The sequence below is a fragment of the Taudactylus pleione genome, unplaced genomic scaffold (genome assembly GCF_031769625.1).
Source record: "Taudactylus pleione unplaced genomic scaffold, aTauple2 ptg001086l, whole genome shotgun sequence".
NCBI classification, from domain to species: domain Eukaryota; kingdom Metazoa; phylum Chordata; class Amphibia; order Anura; family Myobatrachidae; genus Taudactylus; species Taudactylus pleione.
In genome coordinates this window covers 2,537,012-2,560,883 of record NW_028285487.1, presented here as the reverse complement: position 1 = coordinate 2,560,883, position 23,872 = coordinate 2,537,012, and the positions used below count along the sequence as shown (strand labels likewise).

Here is a 23,872-nt window from a genome sequence, read left to right as displayed (position 1 = left end):
GGGTAAAAACATTTGTAAAAAAAAAAGTAAATTTTTTTCTGTATTTTGTGCTAATCATTTTATTAAAATCTTATTTTTTTTTAAAATATAAAATACGAAGGAAACCACTGTAAATACTGGCATTATGAAGTGTAATGCCAGGTACACACTAAGCGATATGTTGTCCTATACGGCGGAGCGACATATCGAGTACATCGGCCAGTGTGTACCCGCTATGTCGCTGACTATGCACGTTCCAAGTGTCGTCAGCGACATCACCGATGTCTGATGGGCGACATCGTTAGCGAGGGCCATGCTGCATTTGGCATCGCTTCGTCAATTCCGGCACCCTGCCGGGCCCTGTTGCTAACGAGGTCGGTACACAACACAGGACACGACATGTAGATTGGATCAGAATCCATTACTAATGCAGCATTGCTGTAAGTACCCGCTCACTTACTCAACCTCCTAGGTTGGAGGTCTGACCTCGCTGCAGACTCTGGATCCTAGTGCCCAGCATGTATGCACAGAGAGGAGATCATTAGGTTGGAGGTCAGACCTCCCTGCAGGCTCTGGGTTCCACTGGCATTCCACTGGGGGGTGCGGTCTGCACCCACATGTCACCAGCCAAGGGGTGACACCAAAGTGCAGACTCCTCCTCAGCGACAGGAGCCGGTGCTGCACTGTAGAATTATGTGCAGCACTCAGCTCCTGACACAGTGGGGGAGCCGGAACTGCAAAAGGAGTGGTCCACGGGAGCAGTCTGCACCTCCGGGACCCCTCACAGTGACTAAAACGGGGGGGGGTTCGTTCCATGAGGCCATGCCCTCTGCCCACCAGGTCACACCCTTGCCGACAAGGCTACACCCCTTCTCCTCCCGGGAACCAGGTGTCCAAGCGGGCAGGGATGCCACTGCTGGGTCCTAATGCCCAGCATCTTTGCACAGAGAGGAGACAGTGCAGGAGCAGGGCCAGCGCTAAGTTTTGCTGTGCCCAGCACCGTCCTGTGTTGCCGCTCCTTCCCTCCTCCGCTCCCTACCCCTAAGCGTATATAATGAATTTAGCGCTGGGTGGGAGGGCTTTTCCTGCGACCGCCGGATACAATGGCACTCTGGGCGAAGAATCTGGTTGTCCGTGCCTGGAACCGCCACTGTGCAGGAGCACATTAGGTTGGAAGCGGGGGGAGCACCGCCATCCAGGTCAGTGTGGTCCACACTGCACAGTAAAACAAACACACCGCCGCTGGCGCTGGGTAGTACATTCACTGACACTACTCGGCGATGGTGTGTTTGTTTAAGCAGCCATTAAGAGTCAGACAGATTCTTATTGGCTGCTGCACCCAGGACCGGCGCCGGGCTTGAGCTCACTCATGAGCTCTGCCTTTGAGCTCCAGCAGTGGGTGGAGGTAGAGACGCCTCTCCTATAGTGCCGAGCAGGAGGAGGGCACAGCGGTTGGCGCAGGAGCGGGTATTCGGGTAAATATAGTATTGTGTTCTATGTGTCTGTGTCTTTTATGTGTAAGGGGCACTACTATTATTATTATTATCTTTTATTTATATGGAGCCATAAGTGTTCCGCAGTGCCTTACAAAGTACATAAACAAATTGTAGACAAGCGACTTACAGAACAATACAATACAGGACCAGTACATGGATAATATATATTGCTACATTAGCGACCATAACACCCAGATATGCAACAGAGCATAAGCAACCAAGTGTTAGGTGCCCTAGTGGTGAGTAAGAAGTAGATGAAACTAAAGTAGGGAGAAGCACAAGAGGGTAGAGGGCCCTGCTCGTGAGAGCTTACATTCTAAAAAGGTGTGGGAAGACAAACAGGTTTGACACAGATGGGGTAGAAGGGGAGGAAGGAGCATGTAGCAGGGAGTTAGAATGACAGCTGGAAGGCTTTGATGAAGTAGTGGGTCTTGAGAGCCCGTTTGAAGGATTGCAAAGAGGTGGAGAGTCTGATGGGGAGAGGGAGAGAGTTCCAGAGGTGGGGAGCAGTGCGGGCAAAATCTTGGAGGTGGGATTGTGAGGAAGTAATCAGCTGGCATGAAAGGCGGCGTGCTATGTTGAACGAAGAGAGCAGAGAGGAGCGTGAAGGGAGATGAGATCAGAGATGTATATGGGAGAAGATTGGGTGAGGGCTTTGTGAGCGAGCATAAGAACCTTAAATTGGGGTTTAAAAGGGAAGGGCAGCCAGTGGAGGGCTTGTAGGAGAGGGGAGGCAGATGTAGAGCGTTTGGAGAGGAAGATAAGCCGTGCAGCAGCATTAAGGATAGACTGGAGAGGAGAGAGATGGGATTTGGGGAGGCCAGATAGGAGGATACAGTAGTCAAATCTGGAGACGACCAGTGAATGTATGAGGGTTTTAGTGGCATCCTGGGTGAGACAGGGTCTGAACTTAGAAATATTTCTGAGATGGAAATGACAGGACTGCGAGAGGTTCTGGATATGTGGGATGAATCCAGGATAACTCCAAGACAGCGCACCTTGGGACTAGATGAGATAGTTATTCCATCAATTGATAAAGAAATAGTGAGAAGTGAGGTGATGTGGGAGGGTGGGAAGATGATCAGCTCTGTCTTAGACATATTAAGTTTAAGAAATCGCTGGGGCAGCCAGGAAGAGATGGCAGAGAGACAGTTGGAGATACGAGTCAGAATAGAGGGGGAGAGATCAGGGGAGAAAAGGTAGATTTGAGTATCATCAGCATAGAGATGATAATGGAGGTCAAAAGAGCTGATGAGTGTACTGGGTGTACTGCATAAGGGGCATTACTGGGACACTGCATAAGGGGCACTACTACAGTGGGCGTTGCATAATGGGCACTACTACTGGGGACATTGCATAAAAGGCACTACTACAGTGGGTCATTGCATAAGGGGCACTAATACTGGGGAGATTACATAAGGGGCACTACTACTGGGGGCACTGCTCAAGAGGCACTGCTACAAGGGGCACTGCTTCTGGGGGTATTGCATAAGGGGCACTACTACAGTGGGCATTGCATAAGGGGCACTACTACTTTGGGCATTACTATGGGGGCACTACATAAGGGGCGCTACTACTGGGGGCATTAAGGTGCATATGGAATGGAAAGGAATGTTCCCAGAGTGATGAGAAATGGTAGCGTGTCATGTTGACACGTCCCCATTTTTCAGTGGCCACGTCCCTTGAGGCATTTTTTCATCTTGCCCTGGGTGCCAAAGACCGTAATTATGCCACTAGATTCTGGGTCCTTGTGCCCAGCATGTATGTACAGAGAGGAGACAGTGCAGGAGCACATTAGGTTGGATTCTGAGCTCCCTGCAGACTCTGGGTCTTAGTGCCCAGCATGTATGTACAGTGAGGAGACAGTGCAGGAGCACATTAGGTTGGAGGTCTGACCTCCCTGCAGACTCTGGGTCCTAGCGCCCAGCACCTATACACAGTGAGGAGACAGTGCAGGAGCACATTAGGTTGGAGTCTGAGCTCCCTGCAGACTCTGGGTCTTAGTGCCCAGCATGTATGTACAGTGAGGAGACAGTGCAGGAGCACATTAGGTTGGAGGTCCGACCTCCCTGCAGGCTCTGGGTCCTAGTGCCCAGCACCTATGCACAGTGAGGAGACAGTGCAGGAGCACATTAGGTTGGAGGTCTGACCTCCCTGCAGACTCTGGGTCTTAGTGCCCAGCATGTATGTACAGTGAGAAGACAGTGCAGGAGCACATTAGGTTGGAGGTCTGACCTCCCTGCAGACTCTGGGTCCAAGTGCCCAGCACCTATGCACAGTGAGAAGACAGTGCAGGAGCACATGAGGTTGGAGGTCTGACCTCCCTGCAGACTTTGGGTCCTAGTGCCCAGCATGTAAGTACAGTGAGGAGACAGTGCAGTAGCACATTAGATTTTTTAAATATAAAGTTAGATCTGAAAAAGAGGATAAAAAATTGTTTTGTCAGTGCTTCAGCTAACATGACAGCTCAGTAAGACAGATTCAGAGAAAAAAAATTGCATATTTTTAAAACTAGATCCCGTATTGGCTCAGCATCTCTCTGAACAATAATTCAGAAGAAAATGGAAAAAGAGTCTGTATGAGGTGCACAAATGATAGTAAAATATTACTTTTAATGTTTCATATTAAAATACTTGTGTAAGGAATGAATAAGTGAGACTAAAATAAATTCACACCTGCTTATGTGTCTCCATGTGTATTCTTGTCTTACATGTGCCCTATATGGTCACAGTGATTTAAATAAACAACCATATCAGTTGATACAACATTATAATTATATGCTCATTTTAAGTAATATGGTCAGACGCGCCAAGAGCCGCTCCGGGCCCCGGTAAAAGGGGGCGTGGCCGCTGGAGGCGATGAAACAGTACAGATAAAATTTTTGCAGCGCCTGGCACGCTGGAGAGGGGGGCGCTTTGAGCCCCCTCAGGCTGGCACATAGCAGTGTGATTGCTCCCCGCACAGGCATAGGAGACTGCTGAGGCTGCTGCTTAGCAGCCAGGAGCAGTCTCCCAGTGCAGCCCAGCACACAGCAGCATGTGCTCGGCTGTTGTAATGTAAGAGAGAGGGGTGGCGACGCCAGACCAGGCCCCCACCGGGCACCTCTAGCAAGGCCTTGGTAATTAGTACCCGCTTCCACCCCCTCTCGGCGCCCCTGAATATGGTGACTGTACTGGGTGACTGCAAATGTTGACAATATGATGGGCTGATTAGCTTGATAAATATTTTATAATTCTCTGTTATGATTAGGCAGTTATCATACTCCAAAGTGTATTATTATATAGGCATGATAACAGAGAAATCTAGCATCATCTATGTGTAATTTCTCATCTCAGGCTCTGTTCATATTGTTAATTATCAGACCCAGTTAATTAATATACTAACTCAAGGCGAGCACCAGAGCAATTTATCAATTCTCCGGCGCGGAGACAGCTGATCTGAAAACCATCTATCTCTCCGAAGAGGCTTCACTGCCCCTTTTGGAGAAGTGGAACTTAGCACTGCCGAGTCCATTTGGCGTTACTAGTGTGCCTGCGTGAACCACTGTAGAGTCGGAGCCGGACAGGGGTGGAAGGATCCCAAAGGATACCTCTTCGCAACACGGGACGTGTGCTGCGGAGTGTGCGAGCAGGAGGAAACACCATCTGAAGATGGAAAATGCTCCCGAAGTCAAGTTCCAAAAATATTGTATTTTCAGAGCATGGGGACAGCGGGTCATTCTGGGAGAGAAAGGTAACCAGAAGATACTGTATTTGTGATATCTCCTGCATTACCTTTTTGATGAATGGCCCGGACACTTTATTTCTACAAAAGTAGGTGAAAATTTTAATTTTCACCTGCTTTTGTAGAAATGAAGTGATAATTAATAGAGCCCATAGCCTCAATATGAGATGCAGCGCAATATGATTAGCTGATAGACGCAGCAGAAATGAGTGCAGGTGTCTGCATTGAAAGTTGGAGACAGCGCTGATAGCTGCAGAGTACTGGAGGCTGCACTGGGAGTTGGAGACAGGGCTGATAGCTGCAGAGTACTGGAGGCTGCACTGGGAGCTGGAGACAGGGCTGATAGCTGCAGAGTACTGGAGGCTGCACTGGGAGTTGGAGACAGGGCTGATAGCTGCAGAGTACTGGAGGTTGCACTGGGAGCTGGAGACAGCTCTGATAGCTGCAGAGTACTGGAGGCTGCACTGGGAGTTGGAGACAGCGCTGATAGCTGCAGAGCACAGGAGGCTGCACTGGGAGTAGGAGACAGCACTGATAGCTGTAGAGTACTGGAGGCTGCCAGGGAGCTGGAGACAACGCTGATAGCTGCAGAGCACTGGAGGCTGCACTGGGAGCTGGAAACAGCGCTGATAGCTGCAGAGTACGGGAGGCTGCACTGGGAGCTGGATACAGCGCTGATAGCTGTAGAGTAGTGGAAGGTGCACTGTTAGCTGGAGACAGGGCTGATAGCTGCAGAGTACTGGAGGCAGCACTGGAAGTTGGAGACAGCGTTGATAGCTGCAGAGTACTGGAGGCTGCACTGGGAGTTGGAGACAGCGCTGATAGCTGCAGAGTACGGGAGGCTGCACTGGGAGCTGGATACAGCGCTGATAGCTGCAGAGTAGTGGAAGGTGCACTGGGAGCTGGAGACAGAGCTGATAGCTGCAGAGTACTGGAGGCAGCACTGGAAGTTGGAGACAGCGTTGATAGCTGCAGAGTACTGGAGGCTGCACTGGGAGTTGGAGACAGTGCTGATAGCTGCAGAGTACTGGAGGCTGCACTGGGAGTTGGAGACAGTGCTGATAGCTGCAGAGTACTGTAGGCTGCACTGGGAGCTGGAGACAGTGCTGATAGCTGCAGAGTACTGGAGGCTGCACTGGGAGCTGGAGACAGCGCTGATAGCTGCAGAGTACTGGAGGCTGCACTGGGAGCTGGAGACAGGGCTGATAGCTGCAGAGTACTGGAGGCTGCACTGGGAGCTGGAGACAGGGCTGATAGCTGCAGAGTACTGGAGGCTGCACTGGGAGTTGGAGACAGCGCTGATAGCTGCAGAGTACTGGAGGCTGCACTGGGAGCTAGAGACAGGGCTGACAGCTGCAGAGTACTGGAGGCTGCACTGGGAACTGGAGTCAGGGCTGATAGCTGCAGAGTACTGGAGGCTGCACTGGGAGTTGTAGACAGCGCTGATAGCTGCAGAGTACTGGAGGCTGCACTGGGAGCTGGAGACAGCGCTGATAGCTGCAGAGTACTGGAGGCTGCACTGGGAGCTGGAGACAGCGCTGATAGCTGCAGAGTACTGGAGGCTGCACTGGGAGCTGGAGACAGCGCTGATAGCTGCAGAGTACTGGAGGCTGCACTGGGAGCTGGAGACAGGGCTGATAGCTGCAGAGTACTGGAGGCTGCACTGGGAGTTGTAGACAGCGCTGATAGCTGCAGAGTACTGGAGGCTGCACTGGGAGCTGGAGACAGCGCTGATAGCTGCAGAGTACTGGAGGCTGCACTGGGAGCTGGAGACAGCGCTGATAGCTGCAGAGTACTGGAGGCTGCACTGGGAGCTGGAGACAGCGCTGATAGCTGCAGAGTACTGGAGGCTGCACTGGGAGCTGGAGACAGCGCTGATAGCTGCAGAGTACTGGAAGCTTTACTGGGAGCTGGAGACAGCACTGATAGCTGCAGAGTACTGGAGGCTGCACTGGGAGCTGGAGACAGCGCTGATAGCTGCAGAGTACTGGAGGCTGCACTGGGAGTTGGAGACAGTGCTGATAGCTGCAGAGTACTGGAGGCTGCACTGGGAGCTGGAGACAGTGCTGATAGCTGCAGAGTACTGGAGGCTGCACTGGGAGTTGGAGACAGCGATGATAGCTGCAGAGTACTGGAGGCTGCACTGGGAGCTGGAGACAGCGCTGATAGCTGCAGAGTACTGGAGGCTGCACTGGGAGCTGGAGACAGCGCTGATAGCTGCAGAGTACTGGAGGCTGCACTGGGAGCTGGAGACAGCGCTGATAGCTGCAGAGTACTGGAAGCTTTACTGGGAGCTGGAAACAGCGCTGATAGTTGCAGAGTACTGGAGGCTGCACTGGGAGCTGGAGACAGCGCTGAAAGCTGCAGAGTACTGGAAGGTGCACTGGGAGCTGGAGACAGGGCTGATAGCTGCACAGTACTGGAGGCTGCACTGGGAGCTGGAGACAGCGCTGATAGCTGCACAGTACTGGAGGCTGCACTGGGAGCTGGAGACAGCGCTGATAGCTGCAGAGTACTGGAGGCTGCACTGGGAGTTGGAAACAGTGCTGATAGCTGCAGAGTACTGGAGGCTGCACTGGGAGCTGGAGACAGGGCTGATAGCTGCAGAGTACTGGAGGCTGCACTGGGAGCTGGAGACAGTGCTGATAGCTGCAGAGTACTGGAGGCTGCACTGGGAGCTGGAGACAGCACTGATAGCTGCATAGTACTTGAAGCTGCACTGGGAGCTGGAAACAGCGCTGATAGCTGGAGACAGCGCTGATAGCTGCAGAATACTGAAGGCTGCACTGGGAGCTGGAGACAGCGCTGATAGCTGCAGAGTACTGGAGGCTGCACTGGGAGCTGGAGACAGTGCTGATAGCTGCAGAGTACTGGAGGCTGCACTGGGAGTTGGAAACAGTGCTGATAGCTGCAGAGTACTGGAGGCTGCACTGGGAGCTGGAGACAGGGCTGATAGCTGCAGAGTACTGGAGGCTGCACTGGGAGCTGGAGACATGGCTGATAGCTGCAGAGTACTGGAGGCTGCACTGGGAGCTGGAGACAGGGCTGAAAGCTGCAGAGTACTGGAGGCTGCACTGGGAGCTGGAGACAGGGCTGATAGCTGCAGAGTACTGGAGGCTGCACTGGGAGCTGGAGACAGGGCTGATAGCTGCAGAGTACTGGAGGCTGCACTGGGAGCTGGAGACAGCGCTGATAGCTGCAGAGTACTGGAGGCTGCACTGGGAGCTGGAGACAGCGCTGATAGCTGCAGAGTACTGGAGGCTGCACTGGGAGCTGGAGACAGGGCTGATAGCTGCAGAGTACTGGAGGCTGCACTGGGAGCTGGAGACAGGGCTGATAGCTGCAGAGTACTGGAGGCTGCAGTGGGAGCTGGAGACAGCGCTGATAGCTGCAGAGTACTGGAGGCTGCACTGGGAGCTGGAGACAGGGCTGATAGCTGCAGAGTACTGGAGGCTGCACTGGGAGTTGGAGACAGGGCTGATAGCTGCAGAGTACTGGAGGCTGCACTGGGAGCTGGAGACAGCTCTGATAGCTGCAGAGTACTGGAGGCTGCACTGGGAGTTGGAGACAGCGCTGATAGCTGCAGAGCACTGGAGGCTGCACTGGGAGTTGGAGACAGCACTGATAGCTGCAGAGTACTGGAGGCTGCCAGGGAGCTGGAGACAGCGCTGATAGCTGCAGAGCACTGGAGGCAGCACTGGAAGTTGGAGACAGCGTTGATAGCTGCAGAGTACTGGAGGCTGCACTGGGAGTTGGAGACAGCGCTGATAGCTGCAGAGTACGGGAGGCTGCACTGGGAGCTGGATACAGTGCTGATAGCTGCAGAGTAGTGGAAGGTGCACTGGCAGCTGGAGACAGGGCTGATAGCTGCAGAGTACTGGAGGCTGCACTGGGAGTTGGAGACAGTGCTGATAGCTGCAGAGTACTGGAGGCTGCACTGGGAGTTGGAGACAGTGCTGATAGCTGCAGAGTACTGTAGGCTGCACTGGGAGCTGGAGACAGTGCTGATAGCTGCAGAGTACTGGAGGCTGCACTGGGAGCTGGAGACAGCGCTGATAGCTGCAGAGTACTGGAGGCTGCACTGGGAGCTGGAGACAGGGCTGATAGCTGCAGAGTACTGGAGGCTGCACTGGGAGCTGGAGACAGGGCTGATAGCTGCAGAGTACTGGAGGCTGCACTTGGAGTTGGAGACAGCGCTGATAGCTGCAGAGTACTGGAGGCTGCACTGGGAGCTAGAGACAGGGCTGACAGCTGCAGAGTACTGGAGGCTGCACTGGGAGCTGGAGACAGGGCTGATAGCTGCAGAGTACTGGAGGCTGCACTGGGAGTTGTAGACAGCGCTGATAGCTGCAGAGTACTGGAGGCTGCACTGGGAGCTGGAGACAGCGCTGATAGCTGCAGAGTACTGGAGGCTGCACTGGGAGCTGGAGACAGCGCTGATAGCTGCAGAGTACTGGAGGCTGCACTGGGAGCTGGAGACAGCGCTGATAGCTGCAGAGTACTGGAAGCTTTACTGGGAGCTGGAGACAGCGCTGATAGCTGCAGAGTACTGGAGGCTGCACTGGGAGCTGGAGACAGCGCTGATAGCTGCAGAGTACTGGAGGCTGCACTGGGAGTTGGAGACAGTGCTGATAGCTGCAGAGTACTGGAGGCTGCACTGGGAGCTGGAGACAGTGCTGATAGCTGCAGAGTACTGGAGGCTGCACTGGGAGTTGGAGACAGCGATGATAGCTGCAGAGTACTGGAGGCTGCACTGGGAGCTGGAGACAGCGCTGATAGCTGCAGAGTACTGGAGGCTGCACTGGGAGCTGGAGACAGCGCTGATAGCTGCAGAGTACTGGAGGCTGCACTGGGAGCTGGAGACAGCGCTGATAGCTGCAGAGTACTGGAAGCTTTACTGGGAGCTGGAAACAGCGCTGATAGTTGCAGAGTACTGGAGGCTGCACTGGGAGCTGGAGACAGCGCTGAAAGCTGCAGAGTACTGGAAGGTGCACTGGGAGCTGGAGACAGGGCTGATAGCTGCACAGTACTGGAGGCTGCACTGGGAGCAGGAGACAGCGCTGATAGCTGCACAGTACTGGAGGCTGCACTGGGAGTTGGAGACAGCGCTGATAGCTGCAGAGTACTGGAGGCTGCACTGGGAGTTGGAAACAGTGCTGAACTGCAGAGTACTGGAGGCTGCACTGGGAGCTGGAGACAGGGCTGATAGCTGCAGAGTACTGGAGGCTGCACTGGGAGCTGGAGACAGTGCTGATAGCTGCAGAGTACTGGAGGCTGCACTGGGAGCTGGAGACAGCACTGATAGCTGCATAGTACTTGAAGCTGCACTGGGAGCTGGAAACAGCGCTGATAGCTGGAGACAGCGCTGATAGCTGCAGAATACTGAAGGCTGCACTGGGAGCTGGAGACAGCGCTGATAGCTGCAGAGTACTGGAGGCTGCACTGGGAGCTGGAGACAGTGCTGATAGCTGCAGAGTACTGGAGGCTGCACTGGGAGTTTCGAAACAGTGCTGATAGCTGCAGAGTACTGGAGGCTGCACTGGGAGCTGGAGACAGGGCTGATAGCTGCAGAGTACTGGAGGCTGCACTGGGAGCTGGAGACACGGCTGATAGCTGCAGAGTACTGGAGGCTGCACTGGGAGCTGGAGACAGGGCTGAAAGCTGCAGAGTACTGGAGGCTGCACTGGGAGCTGGAGACAGGGCTGATAGCTGCAGAGTACTGGAGGCTGCACTGGGAGTTTCGAAACAGTGCTGATAGCTGCAGAGTACTGGAGGCTGCACTGGGAGCTGGAGACAGGGCTGATAGCTGCAGAGTACTGGAGGCTGCACTGGGAGCTGGAGACACGGCTGATAGCTGCAGAGTACTGGAGGCTGCACTGGGAGCTGGAGACAGGGCTGAAAGCTGCAGAGTACTGGAGGCTGCACTGGGAGCTGGAGACAGGGCTGATAGCTGCAGAGTACTGGAGGCTGCACTGGGAGCTGGAGACAGGGCTGATAGCTGCAGAGTACTGGAGGCTGCACTGGGAGCTGGAGACAGCGCTGATAGCTGCAGAGTACTGGAGGCTGCACTGGGAGCTGGAGACAGCGCTGATAGCTGCAGAGTACTGGAGGCTGCACTGGGAGCTGGAGACAGGGCTGATAGCTGCAGAGTACTGGAGGCTGCACTGGGAGCTGGAGACAGGGCTGATAGCTGCAGAGTACTGGAGGCTGCACTGGGAGCTGGAGACAGTGCTGATAGCTGCAGAGTACTGGAGGCTGCACTGGGAGCTGGAGACAGGGCTGATAGCTGCAGAGTACTGGAGGCTGCACTGGGAGCTGGAGACAGTGCTGATAGCTGCAGAGTACTGGAGGCTGCACTGGGAGTTGGAGACAGTGCTGATCAGGGCTGTAACTAGAGGTGTGCGAGCGGTGCAGCCGCACAGAGCACAGAGCCTTGTGGGCGGCACTGCTGCTCACCAACGGTCCTTGCATCTGGCTAGCAGGGTGCCTGTAGTGGTTGCCAGAATCTCTGCAGCAGTGCCGCCTGGAGCGTCCCTAGGACACTCAGGAGTTGCCACCACTGCCCTTATAGCTGCCCAGAGCATCCTGAGGATGCTCCGGCCATTACTGTGGGTACCGGTGATTGTGGCCCTGCCCCCTTTGCGTGACATCATGCGGAGGTGGCATGGCCTGCACTGGGTACCTGGAAATGTAGTAATGGTGCTGCCGCTAATAGCTGCATAACGGCAGCAGATAGCTAATAGCGGCAGCAGAGATGAGTGCAGTAAAAGTTGGAGACAGTGCTGATAGCTGCAGATTAGATTTGTATCTGCTGAGACAATTCGCAGTAATTTAGATTTAGAATTTTTCACTGGGCCATCGCATGTAAAACAGGTCTAAGTTTTAAACACGCTTGACAACAAACTCACAAATTTACTAAGAATGTTGTTTGACTGAATCGTGTTTTCCGATGGTGTATGCCACAGGCTCCTCAGGACCCCTAACAGTGCAGGTTTTCCAGGTCTCCTCACAGAATAAAAATTGAAATAATTATCTCCACCTGTGGATCTTTTAAAATGTGTCAGTGAGTAATGAATACACCTGTGCACCTGCTGGGTGACCTGGACAATGTGACCTGTGTGGGGTCCTGAGGACCAAGTTTGAGAACCACTGGAGTATGCAAACGTGTTTTTGCTAGTGTGTTTATGTTCAGCATACTTACCGACTTCTGGGAGGGGGCAGCCAGGTTGGTGCTGGGTGTGGGGGTGGCTTAAGTGAACAGTGCTGGGGCGTGCCCTCCTGATCGCATCATCACAATCCCAGGAGGCGAGGCTACAATGACAACTGCCATTCCAGGACCCCTGCCTACTCTTGTGGGGGGCCTGGGAGCAGCACCCAATTTTTTGGGAGGCTCCCAGCCATCTCAGGAGAGTAGGCAAGTATTCAGGTGTTCAGTCATATTTGGACTGAACACAATAGAGCTGCCTATCAAATTTTATACACATCAACCCTGCACCCAACACCCAGTGGCGTAGGGATAGCCCCAGGCTTCAGCCCATGCCTGGGGTATAATCGGGAGGGGGAACCCCTTTATTAGAGGGGTCCTCACTTCCTTAGGAATCCCCGGCCTGGGCTGACTAGTTGGAGACTGATTAATGCTTTGGCTGGGGAACCCTATCAGGTGTGTGCCCCCGGCTGTGGCATGCATTAATTCCCCCCGGTAGTTGAGCCCGTTGCTGGGTCATGTAAATACCCCCCGTATTTACATGACCCAGGAACGGGCTCAACTAGTGGGGGGAAATGCAATTTTTACCCTGTATTTCCTGAACCAGAACCGGCTCAAAGATACGATTCTTAGTAAATTTACACCAATGTGTACCTAAAAAGCATTTTCCAATAAAGTCCACACACAGAGACAGAAAAGGGGAACAAGTCACTATCTAATTCCGCAAACCTATGCACATTGGTGGAAATCCAGCTGCAATAATGAAAGGATGAGTCTCATGGTAAATCCAAATATATATTAGTTACCTGCATTTTTGTTTTACCAGCATATTTTTGTGTTCTTCGAAAACAACCTCCATAGAGGCCGATAGAGCTGCATAATACAGTAAGGATCTGCGATATGGTCGGGTAAAATTACTAAACTTCGGTTTTTGCAGGGATTAGTAAACCAACAGATATCGCTGCAGATTCACAGCAAGTTCTGTAAAATACAAAAATGGGCATGGCTGAACTAGCTGGGACCTGTAGTGTGCCAATAAAGAAGAATATTAACACTATTCAATAATAAAAAATTATTTAACCACAAACTCACCACATCAGGTGTTTGGAATGGCCGTAGTGGGACTGACACTAGGGCTGGACACACCTAGGAGGTGGGCCTGCATTTTCAACTGGCATAGGGCTGGTTGGAATCAGTGGCGGCTCCAGATGTGGGGCAATTCAAATAGGGGAACCATGCCAACTGCCAGTGAGTTCTGGCCGGTGATGTCTGGCAGCGATTGGGGTGGCAGTTGGTGTGACTCCCCTATTTGAATTTTGGTCTGCGCTGCAGCCTCACCTCTGGAGCCGCCACTGGTTGGAATTAAGGTGGAGAGCCAGGGCCGGATTAAGATTTGTGGGGGCCCCAGGGCAACTAACATACCGGAGCCCCTACCAATAAAATTGTCAATATAATATGATAGTGATGCCCTGTTATTAAATTTGGCACTGCGAGGGGACTGCACACTGCACTTCTCTCCACTGTGGTGCCTTCCCTGGTTGGTAAAGCCTAATGTTGTTAGTGGAAAATTGAGGTACTTGTCTCCCCAAGTTTTCCATCTCCAGTCTACGCTTAAGTTTCTATAGCTGGTAAAAAATAATTAAATTGCAAGTTATTTTTTTTTATTAAAAAGCCTGTACAGATCCTAGGGACCAATGCAGAGCTCTACAGGCCCGTAACTAGGGTAGTGCGACCAGTGCCATGGCACAGGGCACCACAGGGCAGGGGGCGCTGTTTGGGCCTGTCAGTTTTCTTGTTTATTATGATTCTCACTTGTAGCTTCCTCTTCTTTTATCTCCAGCATCTCCTGGCCTCCCCTATCTCTTACCTGGTCCTTCCCCATGAGTCCATGGCCCTTTTTCAGGTTACTATCTTATGTCCCTATTTAAAAAAATAGGGGAGGGGGGACGGGACAATGCTTTCTCTGGCACAGGGCACCAAAAAGTCTAGTTACAGCTCTGGCGCTTTCTACAAGCTGAGACAGGTCATTTATTTGGGCAGGTTTGCGGGTGGTTCTAACTTCTAACCCGCCATTCGGTAAATGGTGTTTCTACTATGCCTATAATAGAAAAATCAGCAATGGTGATTCCATAGTGATATGTATTCAAAAGTGTGGATTCTTGGTGGGATTGTGCCTGCTTTGGCCTTAGTAAATCTGCGGCGCCGGCATGCTATCCAATCCAGCTAGAAAAATATAGCAATCCTGCCAAATATAGAAAACCTTACTGCTTAGTGGCAATTACCATGGTCATTTGATCACATTTTGCACAATTAGGAAGGTAGCCACTAGATGGCGCCAGCTGCTCATGTCTGACAGCTCCATTGACTCTTCAAGTGGGAGGCAATGCCTGGCTGCCACACATTCCACGTGCTGCTGGAGCAGGGAGGGTACTTCTGTGTATTCCCAGTGATCAGGGATGATGGCACAGCCACAGACTGGACACTGCAACTGATAAACAAGCACCCGGTCACAAGGTACCTGCAAGCCTCTGCCCTATGGAATACCTGGCTGCCCTCCTGGAGTGAGATCAGACCCAGCAGCTGGGAAGGGGGTGTGTGAGGGAAGCCTGGATTGAGACTTACAGCAGTGGATGTGGAATAACTCCCGCAGGACTCTGAGTCACCCTGTCTATGCAGACTCCTGTCTCTGCAGGTCCCTAAGACAGGACAGGCTGGAGATAGGGCAGAAGATGTGATTCCCCAGGAGAGATCACCACACCATGACCCAGGCAGATGGCTATGAAGGGAGACAGGTTATCTGCACCAGCCTTGTATGCTGCTTCCTCCTCCTCTGGACCAGAGAGGTCTCTGCCCTGGCTGACTTCTCAGGTAATACTGGCTCTGTGCCTCTAGCAACTTACTACAGCCAAGTTCCCATCTCAGCTTGTCGTCAGTGAAATATTCTGCTTTTGCAGGAAATATGTTTTTACTCCTAGGAAACTACTATGAACATAGCGAATAGTTGGGAAGTGCTTCAAGCAGATATGATTGGATTATTTTTAAATTACTATAATATTTAATAGTGTCGCTATTTGTTTAGTTAGATATGTGCACATCAATTATTCTGCAGAGAACTTTTAAATATTTGTAAATGAGACTGCAATATTATTCACTATGGGCCTGATTCAGACCCCCTCGCAAGCGCATAGTGCTCGCAAGCGGGTCGATGGCCGGGCAGTGTGCACTGCGCGTGCGCGAGCCCTATAGCAAGTGAATTTTAACTCGCTGCGCGACTCACTACAAGATGGGGCAGCTGTCAATTGTGATTGACAGCTCGCCCCGTTTTGTAGGCGTGCAGGGGGGTGGCTGGACAAACGGAGGCGTTCCTGAAGGAACGCCTGGCATTTGTGGGCGGCCCTACTGACATCACCAGTGATGTCGGTAGTGAGCTTCCGGCTCTATCAGAGCCGGAAGTTCACTGGGGCTTGCGGTGGACGAGACCCTACCACAAGGATCTCGTCGCAAGCCCGATAATCGCGACCATCGCCAGGCCGCCCGTTATAGCTGTGGGTGGTCACCCACAGCTTAGCGAGCGGCCTGGAGGCCGGTGAAAAAAAAACCGTCCCGTCCTGATTCAGAGTGAGCGCTCACAAATAGCGAGCGCCTCTGAATCAGGGCCTATGTGCGCTCCCATGCACCGACATTGGGGTTGTTCAGTTGCCGTCACCAGGAAGGTGACTGGTGCAGGTGAACGATATATCGGGCGGTCATATTCTGGATCGTTCAGTGTGTACCGCCAGCCCGATATATCGTGCCATCAGGCATCACATTGGCGTGTCGCCTAGTGTGTACCCAGCCTGAGAATCACTAAGATACATATAAGACGTACGGTTGAGTCTCCCATATCCAAATATTCCGAAATACGGAATATTTTCAGCATGACTGAGATAGTGAAACCTTTGCTTTTTGATGGTTCAATATACACAAACTTTCTTTAAAGCACAAAATTATTAAAAATAAAGTATAAAATGACCTATAGGATTTATAATGTGTATATTAAACAAATTAATTTCATGTATGTACACAAACTTTGTTTGAACCACAAAATTATTGAAAATATTGTATAAAATTACTTTCAGGCTGTGTGTGTAAGGTGTATAGAATGACCTGCAGGCTGTGTGTGTAAGGTGTATATAATCACCTGCAGGCTGTGTGTGTAAGGTGTATAGAATGACCTGCAGGCTGTGTGTGTAAGGTGTATAGAATGAGCTGCAGGCTGTGTGTGTAAGGTGTATATAATGACCTGCAGGCTGTGTGTGTAAGGTGTATATAATGACCTGCAGGCTGTGTGTGTAAGGTGTATATAATGACCTGCAGGCTGTGTGTATAAGGTGTATATAATGACCTGCAGGCTGTGTGTAAGGTGTATAGAATGACCTGCAGGCTCTGTGTGTAAGGTGTATAGAATGAGCTGCAGGCTGTGTGTGTAAGGTGTATAGAATGAGCTGCAGGCTGTGTGTGTAAGGTGTATAGAATGACCTGCAGGCTGTGTGTGTAAGATGTATAGAATGACCTGCAGGCTGTGTGTGTAAGATGTATAGAATGACCTGCAGGCTGTGTGTGTAAGGTGTATAGAATGACCTGCAGGCTGTGTGTATAAGGTGTATAGAATGACCTGCAGGCTGTGTGTAAGGTGTATAGAATGAGCTGCAGGCTCTGTGTATAAGGTGTATAGAATGAGCTGCAGGCTGTGTATATAAGGTGTATAGAATGACCTGCAGGCTGTGTATAAGGTGTATAGAATGACCTGCAGGCTGTGTGTATAAGGTGTATAGAATGAGCTGCAGGCTGTGTGTATAAGGTGTATAGAATGAGCTGCAGGCTGTGTGTATAAGGTGTATAGAATGAGCTGCAGGCTGTGTGTATAAGGTGTATAGAATGAGCTGCAGGCTGTGTGTATAAGGTGTATAGAATGAGCTGCAGGCTGTGTGTATAAGGTGTATATAATGTCCTGCAGGCTGTGTGTATAAGGTGTATATAATGTCCTGCAGGCTGTGTGTATAAGGTGTATATAATGAGCTGCAGGCTGTGTGTATAAGGTGTATATAATGAGCTGCAGGCTGTGTGTATAAGGTGTATATAATGACCTGCAGGCTGTGTGTATAAGGTGTATATAATGTCCTGCAGGCTGTGTGTATAAGGTGTATATAATGAGCTGCAGGCTGTGTGTATAAGGTGTATATAATGAGATGCAGGCTGTGTGTATAAGGTGTATATAATGAGCTGCAGGCTGTGTGTTTAAGGTGTATAGAATGACCTGCAGGCTGTGTGTATAAGGTGTATAGAATGAGCTGCAGGCTGTGTGTATATGGTGTATAGAATGACCTGCAGGCTGTGTGTATAAGGTGTATAGAATGACCTGCAGGCTGGGTGTGTAAGGTGTATAGAATGACCTGCAGGCTGGGTGTGTAAGGTGTATAGAATGAGCTGCAGGCTCGGTGTGTAAGGTGTATAGAATGAGCAGCAGGCTCTGTGTATAAGGTGTATAGAATGAGCCGCAGGCTGTGTGTATAAGGTGTATAGAATGAGCCGCAGGCTGTGTGTATAAGGTGGATAGAATGACCCGCAGGCTGTGTGTATAAGGTGGATAGAATGACCCGCAGGCTGTGTGTATAAGGTGGATAGAATGACCCGCAGGCTGTGTGTATAAGGTGGATAGAATGACCCGCAGGCTGTGTGTATAAGGTGGATAGAATGACCCGCAGGCTGTGTGTATAAGGTGGATAGAATGACCCGCAGGCTGTGTGTATAAGGTGGATAGAATGAGCTGCAGGCTGTGTGTATAAGGTGGATAGAATGAGCTGCAGGCTGTGTGTATAAGGTGGATAGAATGAGCTGCAGGCTGTGTGTATAAGGGGGATAGAATGACCCGCATGCTGTGTGTATAAGGTGGATAGAATGACCCGCAGGCTGTGTGTATATGTGTGTATAAGGTGTATAGAATGACCTGCAGGCTGTGTGTATAAGATGGATAGAATGACCTGCAGGCTGTGTGTATAAGGTGGATAGAATGACCCGCAGGCTGTGTGTATAAGGTGGATAGAATGACCCGCAGGCTGTGTGTATATGTGTGTATAAGGTGTATAGAATGACCTGCAGGCTGTGTGTATAAGGTGGATAGAATGAGCCGCAGGCTGTGTGTATAGAGTGTATACAATGACCTGCAGGCTGTGTGTATAGAGTGTATACAATGACCTGCAGGCTGTGTGTATAAGGTGTATATAATGACCTGCAGGCTGTGTGTATAAGGTGTATATAATCACCTGCAGGCTGTGTGTATAAGGTGTATATAATGAGCTGCAGGCTGTGTGTATAAGATGTATATAATGATCTGCAGGCTGTGTGTATAAGGTGTACATGATGAGCTGCAGGCTGTGTGTATAAGGTGTATATAATGACCTGCAGGCAATGTGTATAGAATGACCTGCAGGCTGTGTGTATAAGGTGTATATAATGTCCTGCAGGCTGTGTGTATAAGGTGTATATAATGAGCTGCAGGCTGTGTATAAGGTGTATATAATGAGCTGCAGGCTGTGTGTATAACGTGTATATAATGACCTGCAGGCTGTGTGTATAACGTGTATATAATGACCTGCAGGCTGTGTGTATAAGGTGTATAGAATGAGCTGCAGGCTGTGTGTATAAGGTGTATATAATGTAGGGGTGAGCGGGTTCGGATTTCTGAAATCTGAACCCCCCCGAGCCCCCCCGATCCGAGTCCGATCCGAGTCAGGCTCGACTTTTCCCGCCTGACTCGGATCTGAAATCGAGGCAAAACGTCATCATCCCGCCTTCCGAGTCTCGCGGGTTTTGGATCCTATATAAGGTACCCGCGTCGGCGCCATTTTCTCACTCGGCTGTGGACAGTGAAGAGGGAGGGTGGGAGTTAGGGCTGTGTAGTGTAGTGTAGTGTAGTGTAGTGCTGCTGTTGTCCACTACTTCAAAGTCCATAGGGGCTGGCTGTGTTGTGCTGTGCTGCTGTTGTTAATAGGGGCTGTGTCCACTACTTCAAAGTCCATAGGGGCTGGCTGGACTGTGTTGTGCAGTCAGTTCTCCATAGGGGCTGTGTCCACTCCAAAGTCCTGTGCAGTGTCCCAGTCCTAAAGGAGTGCTGTAGTGTTGTCCAGGGGGTGCTCTGTCCATCAGGGGTGCTCCCCCCAAGTGCTAAAAAAATAATATATTTTCTGTGTTTGTGAATTGTGTGCGCAGTAGCCGCACGTGCATCAACAAAGTAGTGCCAAGCGTGCGCCTGTGTCATAAGTAAAGGGCCGGCTGGCTTGACCGTTAAAGGGTGCTGTAACCCCCGAAAGTACACTCCAGTCCAAACCAAAAAAAAATTATTTTCTGTGTTTGTGAATTGTGTGCGCAGTAGCCGCACGTGCATCAACAAAGTAGTGCCAAGCGTGCGCCTGTGTCATAAGTAAAGGGCCGGCTGGCTTGACCGTTAAGGGTGCTGTAACCCCCGAAAGTACACTCCAGTCCAAACCAAAAAAAAAATTATTTTCTGTGTTTGTGAATTGTGTGCGCAGTAGCCGCACGTGCATCAACAAAGTAGTGCCAAGCGTGCACCTGTGTCATAAGTAAAGGGCCGGCTGGCTTGACCGTTAAGGGTGCTGTAACCCCCGAAAGTACACTCCAGTCCAAACCAAAAAAAAAATTATTTTCTGTGTTTGTGAATTGTGTGCGCAGTAGCCGCACGTGCATCAACAAAGTAGTGCCAAGCGTGCGCCTGTGTCATAAGTAAAGGGCCGGCTGGCTTGACCGTTAAAGGGTGCTGTAACCCCCAAAGTACACTCCAGTCCAAACCAAAAAAAAAATTATTTTCTGTGTTTGTGAATTGTGTGCGCAGTAGCCGCACGTGCATCAACAAAGTAGTGCCAAGCGTGCGCCTGTGTCATAAGTAAAGGGCCGGCTGGCTTGACCGTTAAAGGGTGCTGTAACCCCCGAAAGTACACTCCAGTCCAAACCAAAAAAAAATTATTTTCTGTGTTTGTGAATTGTGTGCGCAGTAGCCGCACGTGCATCAACAAAGTAGTGCCAAGCGTGCGCCTGTGTCATAAGTAAAGGGCCGGCTGGCTTGACCGTTAAGGGTGCTGTAACCCCCGAAAGTACACTCCAGTCCAAACCAAAAAAAAAATTATTTTCTGTGTTTGTGAATTGTGTGCGCAGTAGCCGCACGTGCATCAACAAAGTAGTGCCAAGCGTGCGCCTGTGTCATAAGTAAAGGGCCGGCTGGCTTGACCGTTGAAGGGTGCTGTAACCCCCGAAAGCACACTCCAGTCCAAACCAAAAAAAAATTATTTTCTGTGTTTGTGAATTGTGTGCGCAGTAGCCGCACGTGCATCAACAAAGTAGTGCCAAGCGTGCGCCTGTGTCATAAGTAAAGGGCCGGCTGGCTTGACCGTTAAGGGTGCTGTAACCCCCGAAAGTACACTCCAGTCCAAACCAAAAAAAAAATTATTTTCTGTGTTTGTGAATTGTGTGCGCAGTAGCCGCACGTGCATCAACAAAGTAGTGCCAAGCGTGCGCCTGTGTCATAAGTAAAGGGCCGGCTGGCTTGACCGTTAAAGGGTGCTGTAACCCCCAAAGTACACTCCAGTCCAAACCAAAAAAAAAATTATTTTCTGTGTTTGTGAATTGTGTGCGCAGTAGCCGCACGTGCATCAACAAAGTAGTGCCAAGCGTGCGCCTGTGTCATAAGTAAAGGGCCGGCTGGCTTGACCGTTAAAGGGTGCTGTAACCCCCGAAAGTACACTCCAGTCCAAACCAAAAAAAAATTATTTTCTGTGTTTGTGAATTGTGTGCGCAGTAGCCGCACGTGCATCAACAAAGTAGTGCCAAGCGTGCGCCTGTGTCATAAGTAAAGGGCCGGCTGGCTTGACCGTTAAGGGTGCTGTAACCCCCGAAAGTACACTCCAGTCCAAACCAAAAAAAAATTATTTTCTGTGTTTGTGAATTGTGTGCGCAGTAGCCGCACGTGCATCAACAAAGTAGTGCCAAGCGTGCGCCTGTGTCATAAGTAAAGGGCCGGCTGGCTTGACCGTTAAAGGGTGCTGTAACCCCCGAAAGTACACTCCAGTCCAAACCAAAAAAAAATTATTTTCTGTGTTTGTGAATTGTGTGCGCAGTAGCCGCACGTGCATCAACAAAGTAGTGCCAAGCGTGCGCCTGTGTCATAAGTAAAGGGCCGGCTGGCTTGACCGTTAAGGGTGCTGTAACCCCCGAAAGTACACTCCAGTCCAAACCCAAAAAAAAATTATTTTCTGTGTTTAGCCGCACGTATATATCAAATCGATATAACATAAATGGAGGACCAAACTTTCTCCGATAAAAATAAAATAGAGAAAGATCAAGAACCACTTCCTCCTAGTGCTGAAGCTGCTGCCACTAGTCATGACATAGACGATAACATGCCATCAACGTCGTCTGCCAAGGCCGATGCCCAATGTCATAGTAGAGGGCACATACAATCCCAAATGGCAAAGTTCAGGAAAATGACCTTGAAAAAGACATTTAAATCAGCTGAAGAGAAACGTAAACTTGCCAATATGCCATTTACGACACGGAGTGGCAAGGAACGGCTAAGGTCGATCCCTAGTATGTTCATGACTAGTGGTTCAGCTTCACATGACGATGGAAGCCCTCCTCCCACTAAAAAAATCAAAAGAGTTAAGCTGGCAAAAGCACAGTGAAGAACTGTGCTTTCTAAGAAGATATCACAAATCCCCAAGGAGAGTCCAAGTGTGGTGGTGGTTGCGATGCCTGACCTTCCCAGCACTGGACGGGAAGAGGTGGCTCTTTCCACCATTTGCACGCCCCCTGCAAGTGCTGAAAGGAGCACCCACAGTCCACTTGCTGATATGCAAATTGAAGATGTCACTGTTGAAGTACAACAGGATGAGGATACTGGTGTAGCTGGCGCTGAGGAGGAAGTTGGCGAGGAGGATTCTGATGGTGATGTGGTTTGTTTAAATCAGGCTCCGGGGGAGACAGTTGTTGTCCGTGGGATGAAAAAGCCCATCACGGTCATGCCTGGGCAGAAGACCAAACATTCCACCTCTTTGGTCTGGCAATATTTCTATCCAAATCCGGACAACAACTGTCTTGCCATATGTACCATATGTAAAGGTGAAATAAGTAGGGGTAGGGACGTCAACCACCTAGGAACATCCTCCCTTATACGGCACCTGCAGCGCGTTCATAAAAAGTTACTGTCAAGTTCAGAAACTTTGGCTAAGACCGTAAGCAGTCCAGGGACACCTAAATCCCGTTGTCCTGTTGTATCCAAGCGCCTGCAAACCACACCGTCAACTCCCTCCTCGTCAATTTCCTCCTTAGTTAGGATCGGAAGTAGTCCTGCAGGCCATGTCACTGGCATGACTGACTCTCCTATCCGGGATTCCTCCGGAGGATCCTGCATTGCTACGCCTACTGCTGCCGCTGCTGCTGTTGCTGCTGCTGGGAGTCGTTCATCATCCCAGAGAGGAAGTAGGAACACCACTACTTTTACTAAACAATTGACCCTCCAACAGTCCTTAGCGAGGAGGATGAAGTACGACAGCAGTCATCCTGAAGCAAAACGTATAACTGAGGCCTTGACTGCTATGTTGGTGTTAGACGTGCGTCCGGTATCCGCCATTAGTGCAGTGGGATTTAGACAATTGATGGAGGTAGTGTGTCCCCGGTTCCAAATCCCGTCTAGATTCCACTTCACTAGGCAGGCGATACCGAGACTGTACAGAAACGTCAGAAAAAGTGTCCTCAGTGTCCTGAAAAATGCCGTTGTACACAATGTCCACTTAACCACGGACATGTGGACAAGTGGAACAGGGCAGACTAAGGACTATATGACTGTGACAGCCCACTGGGTAGATGTATCACCTTACGCAGCAACAGCAGCAGCGTCACCAGTAGCAGCATCTCAGAAATGCCAGCTCGTTACAAGGCAGGCTACGCTGTGTATCACCGGTTTCAGTAAGAGGCACACCGCCGACAACCTCTTAGAGAAACTGAGGGAAATCATCGCCCAGTGGCTTACCCCACTTAGACTCTCCTGGGGATTTGTGATATCTGACAACGCCACCAATATTGTGCGGGCATTACATCTGGGCAAATTCCAGCACGTCCCATGTTTTGCTCACACAATAAACTTGGTGGTGCAGAATTTTCTGAAAAGCGACAGGGGCGTGCAGGAGACGCTTTGGGTGGCCCGAAAAATTTCTGGCCACTTTCGCCATTCAGCGACTGCGTGCCGAAGACTGGAGCGCCAGCAAACACTCTTGAACCTGCCCCGCCATCACCTGAAGCAAGAGGTTGTGACGCGGTGGAACTCAACCCTCTATATGCTTCAGAGGATGGAGGAGCAGCAAAAGGCCATACAAGCCTATACATCCACCTATGACATAGGCAAAGGAGGGGGTATGCACCTGAC

The 23,872-nt window shown here is 50.8% G+C and overlaps 1 protein-coding gene across 3 annotated transcripts in view; it reads left to right on the top strand.

Moving 5' to 3' along the window:
* The first annotated feature begins 14,823 nt into the window (after positions 1 to 14,823).
* EVA1C (eva-1 homolog C) overlaps positions 14,824 to 23,872 on the top strand; it is a 103,292-nt gene continuing 94,243 nt past the window's right edge. For all 3 annotated transcript variants that reach the window (XM_088461658.1, XM_088461657.1, XM_088461656.1), the window contains exon 1: positions 14,824 to 15,270. In XM_088461658.1, coding sequence (XP_088317784.1) covers positions 15,162 to 15,270 — 109 coding nt within the window. In that variant the 5' untranslated portion in view covers positions 14,824 to 15,161. The remainder of the gene's footprint in view (positions 15,271 to 23,872) is intronic.